At 40.1% G+C, this 7,979-nt stretch overlaps 1 protein-coding gene across 4 annotated transcripts in view; it reads right to left on the bottom strand.

The window, feature by feature from the left end:
- Kdm5a (lysine demethylase 5A) overlaps positions 1-7,979 on the bottom strand; it is a 125,706-nt gene that overhangs the window by 71,819 nt on the left and 45,908 nt on the right. For all 4 annotated transcript variants that reach the window (XM_023717719.1, XM_023717720.1, XM_004633393.2 and 1 more), the window contains 4 exons: positions 6,076-6,195; positions 5,076-5,234; positions 1,527-1,708; positions 649-811 (listed from right to left, as the gene is read on the bottom strand). In XM_023717719.1, the coding sequence (XP_023573487.1) occupies positions 649-811; positions 1,527-1,708; positions 5,076-5,234; positions 6,076-6,195 (624 nt within the window). The remainder of the gene's footprint in view (positions 1-648; positions 812-1,526; positions 1,709-5,075; positions 5,235-6,075; positions 6,196-7,979) is intronic.

Here is a 7,979-nt window from a genome sequence, read left to right as displayed (position 1 = left end):
TCTCTCTCTCTCTCTCTCTCTCTCTCTCTCTCTCTCTCTTTCTTTTTTGGTGGAAGTGGGGACTGAATTCAGGCCCTTGCCCTTGCCAGGGAAGCGCTTATTCCACTGAGCTGTCTCCCTGGCCCCTTGTGACTTCTTCATATAAAACAGTGTAAGTTACTAGAGTTACCTCTTAAAATATCTGTTATTTTTTGTTTTTGTTTTTTGTTTTTTTGGTTAAACTAAGGCAGTAAAAAACATGAGCTTTTTGTTCAAAACAGGATATAATGATTTACAGAACACCGAAGACTATTTAAACAGGTAAACTATACGTAAAATACAATTCATTCCTTAAAATATTTCTCTTAATCAGATAAAAATTGTTTCCCACAAAGTATAAATTCTAACTTGGCTAGAAGACAACATAACTTTTCACTTCCGGCTACAGAATACAGCATATACATGATTCTATCTAACCAAGAGCTAAAAACAACTTTAAAAATACTAAAAGGAGCACACTTGTAATCCCAGAACTTGGGAGGCTGGGGCAGGAGGATTGTAGTGAGCTTGAGGCCAGCCTAGGTGGGTTCAAGGTCAACCTGAACTATGCAGCAACACCCTGTCTCAAAAAACAATAAAAATATTACAAGGAGATGCAGAAAGACTCACAGGCACACCGTGCTCCATTAGCACGTTGGGGTTCATGATGGTGACTAACTGATGTAGCAGATCAGGCTGGGACTCAAACAACTCAGGGGCCAGCTCCCTCATCACCTCTTCCAGTTGCTCTGCAGCATGAGATGGTACACCATACCATGTCTTTGGCTCCCCCCTGGCAAAAGAAATAACTGTTCAGCTAGGTAGAACATGGTACCAATGAATCTAGAGTCTCTGATTCACACCTGCTAAATTATAATTAACTGTGTATTCTCTCCAACTCGAAGCCACTAAATTATAAATTAGAGATCAGAAATTGTATGTTTAAAGCCACTGTCTTACTTCATAGCCACAGTTTTGCCAATTATTTCATAAATTTTGTGCTACTGTTCTTAACAGAAGCAAGAGAATATAGATAGGTAGTTAATTATCACTTCTATTAGCAACAAAACACATAAACTCTTCAAAGAGATCAGAAATTGTATGTTTAAAGAAGATACTTCATGAAAAGTAAATACTATTCCAAAAGATACTGACACCCTATCCTGATTTGTAGGTCCACTGGATGTTCAAGTTATCTTCACAATAATCAAAGTAAAAACTCACTGATCTCTAACGTATCTGTAAGTTCACTGAGTTCAGTTTACTATCCAAGGAAATAAGCTACTCGAATATACTTTAAAAGGGTAGGCATGCTTAGATGCTCCCCCTTTCTTCCACAATATATTACCCTACTTTTGGGTAGAAAATACTTTTGAAGCCAGTTCTCCCTGTTATTAAATCTCTTTAAAAGACGGGCTGGAAACACAATTTTGCAGTAGAGTATGTGCTTAGCATGCACAAGACCCTGGATTCAAACCATTACACTAAAGTAAGTTAAAAGTACACACCAATGCAAGTAGTTAATGGAGTAACTCCAGTGGTCCTCAATGTGCCAGCAAAAGGAAGAGAAACACATTCCCACGTAGAGCCATGGCACCTTCATGCCAGAAATATCCACATTGATGTGTGCAAGAACAGACTGCTCCAGGACAGGCATGTTATTCAAATTCCAACCAGAAAGTGCATACTCCTATAAATAAAAAAAAAAGGTCAAAAAAGATCAGAAATAGGCTGGGTATGATGGCACATGCCTGGAATCTCAGTACTCAGGAGGCTGAGGCAGGCAGATCACTGTGAGTTCAAAATCATCCTGGGCCACAAAGTGAGTTCAAGGCCAGCCTGAAATGCATAGTGAGATCTTGTCTCAGAAAGATTAAAAAAAAAAGATCAAAAATAAATGTTCAATAGAAATCTCAAGAAAAGCCTCTCAAGAAAACTGATGGAACATTTTTTGTTATCTAATGCATCCAAAGCACCTAATTAGAAATGTAATCCTATCTCAATCAATCCTAGTTTCTTCTCAGAGTTCCCCTTATTTCAGACACCTATTTACTTCAATGCACATAAATCTTCTTACTCCTAGACCTGCAGTAAACAGGGTGAGACCCATTTTAACAGGTCTTATTACTGTCTACTATATCCCTAGTGGTATAACTTCCCAAAATATTGATTACCATACTTATAGAGTGGTGCTACATACTGTGAACACAAAACACAAGAAACCTAATCTTGAATTTGTAACAATACGGAAAGATGTTACAATGCAGAAAGTCACCTGGGGAGCTGGGGATATAACTCAGCAGCACAAGTGCAAGGTCCTGAGTTCGATTCCTGGTACCAAAAAAAAAAAAAAAAAAAGTCACCACCACCACCCCTCACTACAAAAATACCTAGAAAAACTCAGTAAGTTATAACACTATTTTACAACTGAACTTGAAAGAAAAAGGAATTCCTAGTTTCCAGAAAGAAAGGGAGCAAGGCCAAAGAAAAAGAGGAAGCTTGGTTACTGTTTTCACAGGGGTTTCTTTTGTTGGTACCAAGAATCAAAATCAGGACTTTGTACTTATCAGGCAGGCCCTGCGCCCCTGAGCTACATCCTCGTCCCTTCACAGGGGTTTCAAACTAGATTTGGAAGCCAAAGAATAAGCTTCAAACACACATCTCTGCAGCCATATGCGGTACAGACTTTAAATACTTATCATCTTAAATAGAACACTTCTCTAAGTGAGAACCACAGAACCCACGAAGTCTATTTCTGTTGTTATTACTATTATTACTTTCACTATAATTCTAAGCTATCACCTGCCTTGAGCAATTTAGCATGAGTTTTCCAGTGGAAACATGGTATGAGATAGCACAGAGGACAGAATGCAAAGACAGAAATAAAAATAAAAAAAGATTTCTACGACTGCTTCAGAAACGATAACGATGATACACATGTGTTCAAAGCGAGGGGAAGCATTTTATGGAAATTAATAGCGATGTGTCTTTTACCTTAATCAATTTTTAGAAATTCAACTTTCACTGTATTTTTCTACCACATCTCACTTATGGAAAAGAGTAACACAGCAGACCTGAGACTACAATCCTGCAAAAAGCCAAGCAACTTTAGCTCTTGGCTGGTACCTGGAAATGTGAATAATGAACAGCTCTCTACTGTGAGAAAACCTTTGCCCTACCGTAGGACCAGCTCACGGTGCCTGGCCTGCACAATAAGCTTTGTGGTGAACACCAGCTTCCTCAAAAGGCGCTTAGGTCACTAGCCCCAAATAAAAACCTTGGAACAGAGGCTCAAATGAGCTTTCCTGGTGGATAACACTCAACATATGTTGGTAAAATCTGAATCTGGAGTAGTCACAGACAACTTTTTAAAAAGAACTCAAGTCACTGCCAAGTATAGGAGAAAAGAAAAAGAAAGTAGCAGGGACAAAAGAAAAATGATCATTTCAGGTTCACACAACTCTCTCTGTGTCCGAGGACTTCATACAGATGTTGTAGTTTACATACATACTTGAAAGCCTAATGTTGGGGAAGGGGCGTGGATTTAAAAAAAAAAAAAGAAGAAAGAAAAGCCTGCCTACCCAACCATTGAAGGAAACTGCTTTTTTTCTTATGTATTTAGTACAGGGTCCACAGGGTCTCACTACGTCGATCAGACTCAGTGATTCTCCTGTTGTCAGCCTCCCAAATGCTGGGATTATAGACGCATCACCGTGCCCAGTCGCAATCGCCTCCTCAGCACATCCTGGGGGTGAGAGCAGGGCTGGCACAGCCAGGGATTGCTTTGGTTCACAGAGCTATCTGGCTGGCCCAGGAAACTGATTTCAAAACTGTCAATCTTTATTTCAAATAAGTAAGTCACTTCCTAGATTTTACTTTTTTTATATTTTAGAATAGAAAGTTAAGCAAATATTTTAAACTCATATTAATGTTTCAAACTAAGTTTTCAGAGTTTTAGGGCGACTGTTTTGGTTGGGAGAAATAGTTTTGGTTTTAGTGGTGCTAAGGATTGATCCCAGAGCCCTTGCTCTGAGCTATATTCCCCAACCCTTTTTTACTTTATGACAGGTTCTTGGTAAGCCACTACAATGCCTAGTCTGACCTCAAACCCATGAAATTCCTTACTCAGCCTCTCAAATGCAACTGTTAAGAGGCATACACCATCACACTAAGCTCAGAGTTAGATACTTTTAAAAAAATATTTTGAATTTATGGGTTTTTTTGTTGTTTTCTTTCACTTTTCCTGTTCAGTGATAGAGATCAATACATGTTAGGTAAATGCCCTTAACACTGAGCTATAGCCCCAATCCTGAATTTGTTGTATTTAAAACTGAAAACTACCAGATGTGGTAGTGCACACCTGTGATCCCAGCCCTTGGGAAGATGAAGCAGGAAAACGGCCATGAGTCCAAGGCCGCCCTGGGCTACACAGTGAGCCTAAGGGCAGCCTCAAGTACATACTGAGACCCTGCCTCAAATAAATATTATTTGTATGGTCCAAAGCCCACATATTTAATATTTTAAGTTGACATGAACCCTTAAAATTAAAAAAAGGTCACTGAGCATGGTGGCGCATCATTCCTACAATCCCAGCACTCAGGAGGCTGAAGCAGGATGATCACTATGAGTTCATCTCACTGTGTAACTTACACAGTGAATTCGAGGCCAGCCTGGGCTACACAGAGTTCAAGGCCAGCTTGGGCTACACAGTGAGTTCGAGGCCAGCCTGGGCTACACAAAGTTCAAGGTCAGCTTGGGCTACACAGTGAGTTTGAGGCCAGCCTGGGCTACACAGTGAGTTTGAGGCCAGCCTAAACTGCACAGCAAGACCCTGTCTCAGAAAAGCCAAACAACAACAAGAAAGATTAAAAGAAAGGTGATTTTCTATGAAAAAGCTAAAAAAAGGTGGAAATGTAACTCAGTGGTAGAACACTTGCCTAGCATGCACAATGCCATGGGTTTAATCCCCAGTACTGCTGAAGAAAAGAAAAGAAAAAGAAAAAGCAAAAGCTAAAACACGTGGGGTTTAACAAAAATCTAGGTGGCACTATGTGTACCTCTTCTTCTGGCAACATCTTTCTCCGACCATCCTTCACAGGAAATCCACTTCCGAAGTCTTTTGAGGAGATATCAGCTCCGTACTCCACAATGACATCTTCTTCAATGCTGCTAACCAGCCGCCAGAACTCCTTTTCTACTAGTTCTGTGGGAACCATCTGCATAAGCAAATAAAGACAAAAGATTACTAACCCACTATAACTATCATCAACTATAACATAATACACAGGCCAAGTAAACACAAAAACAGTATGAAATTATAAAAGCCTCATCTACAACAGAAATAACTGGCATCCTGGCTTTTTTTCACTAAAAATACAAGAAAACTAAAGGTAACTTGGATATTGAAAAAAACATAATAAATTTGAACTGCTTTATTCTGAAAGCTGTTTTCCCAAATATGAAGGACAAAGATGAACCAGGACATCAAGGTCCATGGAAATGAAATAAGGAGGCCAAATTTTTAATAACTTTAGTAAATTTTTTAGCACTGCATTGCTGGGAATTTTAAAAGCCCAAATCCCCTAGGAAAAATAAAGCAAACCACATATCACAATGAACTAAACAAAAGCAGAGAGAGCAAAATGTTCATGCTTCTCCATAAAGGAATATTCACAGAGGAATAATAAAACAAGCATAAAAACACATTTCTCAATAGAAGAATACAAACTCTGCAGTGAGGGTGAAAGAAACAAATAGTCAGGTATGCTGGCGCAGGCCTGTAACCCCAGCACTCCAGAGACGGAGGCAGGAAACCGGCTTCAAGTTCTAAGCCAGCCTGGGCTATATAGTAAGGTCTTGAACTACTCAGTGAAACCCTAACCCAATGAATGAGTAAATACATGCAAGCAGCAGAATGCAAGGCCTTTAATTTAAAGACGCACTGTCTTCTCATTCTGTCCTTTTCTACAAAATATTAAAAAAAAAAAAAAAAAAAAGTATTAGACTTGGAAAAAACCTTTGTACATCTCCAAACTGGCTAAAAAGATAGTTACTCACATGGACTGGCATATTGAAATAGTCAGACTTGAAATTATCCGCCATCTCTCCAAAGCTCTGAAGTGTATACTCTCGTATGGCTTGTTCAAATCCAAAGGCTTCTCGAGGTTTGTTACATTCCTGGTCAGGAAAAAAAAAAACAACTAAAATTAACTCAATGAGGGCTGGTGAGATGGCTCAATGGTCTAAAGCACCTACTTGGAACAAGCTAAGCTATGCAAAGCACAGGGACCACGGTTCAATCCCCAGCACCACATGCCAGCCAGCCCCGCCCCCTGGTGGGCTGAGGGGGGGGGCCCACACACACAATAAATAAATAAATGTTAAAAAAAATTATAAAAAAAATAAATTAACTCAATGAAACTATAAATTAAAAATTATCTAGGAAGGGCTAGCCTGATAGCTCAGCAGACTAAAGCACCTGCTTAGGCAGAGCACAGCGGCCTGGATTTGATCCCTGACGTGTCATACCAGAGGCAACTGAGACTGGGTATGGTGGTGCCAGCACTTGGAAGGCTATAAACAGAGACACTACGTGTCCAATCTACACAGTGAGACCCTGAACACCCTGCAGACCCTGCCCTAAATACATAAAATTATAAATAATAATAATAAATAAGAACTATCTAGGTATAGTGGTACATGCCTGTAATCCCAGCATTCTGGGAGGCAGAGGTAGGATCTCTGGTTCAAAAGTATGAGGGCAACTTAGCAACATCCTGTCTCAAAATGGGGAAATGAGAAGGAGGAGAAGGAAAAAAAAAGGAGAGGAGGGGAGGGAGGGAGGAAAAGAAGAGAGGAAGAAAAGGAGAGGAGAAGGAAGAGGGACAGGAAGAAGAGAAAGAAAAGGGGAAGAAGGGAAGAGATGGAGAAGAGCAAGGAGGACAGAGGAGGGGAGGAAGAAAGAGAAAGGTGGAGAAAGAGAGAGGGAGGGGAAGGGGAGCAGGAAGAAGACTGAACAAGGGGAAAGAAAGAGGAGGGGGTAAGAGGGAAAGTAAGAAGGGGAGAGAGGCAGATAAGGGAGTGACTAGGGGCCAGGGAGATGGCCCAGTAGAATAAGCGCTTCCCTGGCAAGCGCAAGGGCCTGAGTTCAATCCCCAGTCTGCCAAAAAAAAAAGAGAGAATAAAGCTCTTAGGTACTATTTTGATTATTTCCTTGGGTAAAGGAAATCTAACCAACCTAAACACAACACAACTAGTATTATTGCAGCTCCTTGCAAAATGGCATAAGGAAATAGTATTCTAGAACCTCAACTCTTATTTTTACGATCTTCCCATAGGAAGGTAGTAACAAGATGTTTAAGACTGTGGAGTTGGCATTTTGCTCTGCCACGCAGACAAGAGCTAGAGGCCTACTAACTTGGAATCAAGCCCAAGGATGCCTGTCATCTTAGCATCCAGTAGATCTGATCAAAGAGAAAATAAATTTCATGGGGAGGGGGCTTGTAGACATTAGGATACCCCTTGCATTACTTCGATTTCTGGCTAGAAAAATGGTTTCTTACACTGTTGTAATTACCATAACCAACATTCGTTAGGTGCCGAACTCTGCCTTTTACCCTTGAGAACAACAGTAATTCCTAGATCATAAAAGACCCTGAATGTACCTAGATTACCCAACCAACTTTTCTTCAATGTCCTAGCATGATATTTTGTTAAGTAAACAGACCATGCTTTTCATATCACTGTTTTTCTTTTGCCGGTACTGGGGATTGAACTCAAGACTTTGCGCTTACCAGGCAGGCACTTATACCACTGAGCTCTATCTTTGGTCCTTTTGTTTTTCAATAAGAAAAAAAAATTAGTATAATCACATCAAAATGTGCCCAAGGTAAAAGACATCATCAGTTTATTTAACTACATGAAAACCTGTACAGGAAGCCAGAGACAGCTCCACGGCACAG

This window comes from Octodon degus, unplaced genomic scaffold (assembly GCF_000260255.1).
Source record: "Octodon degus isolate 3935 unplaced genomic scaffold, OctDeg1.0 scaffold00054, whole genome shotgun sequence".
In the NCBI taxonomy this organism is placed as follows: Eukaryota; Metazoa; Chordata; class Mammalia; order Rodentia; family Octodontidae; genus Octodon; species Octodon degus.
This window is presented reverse-complemented; position numbering and strand designations above follow the sequence as displayed.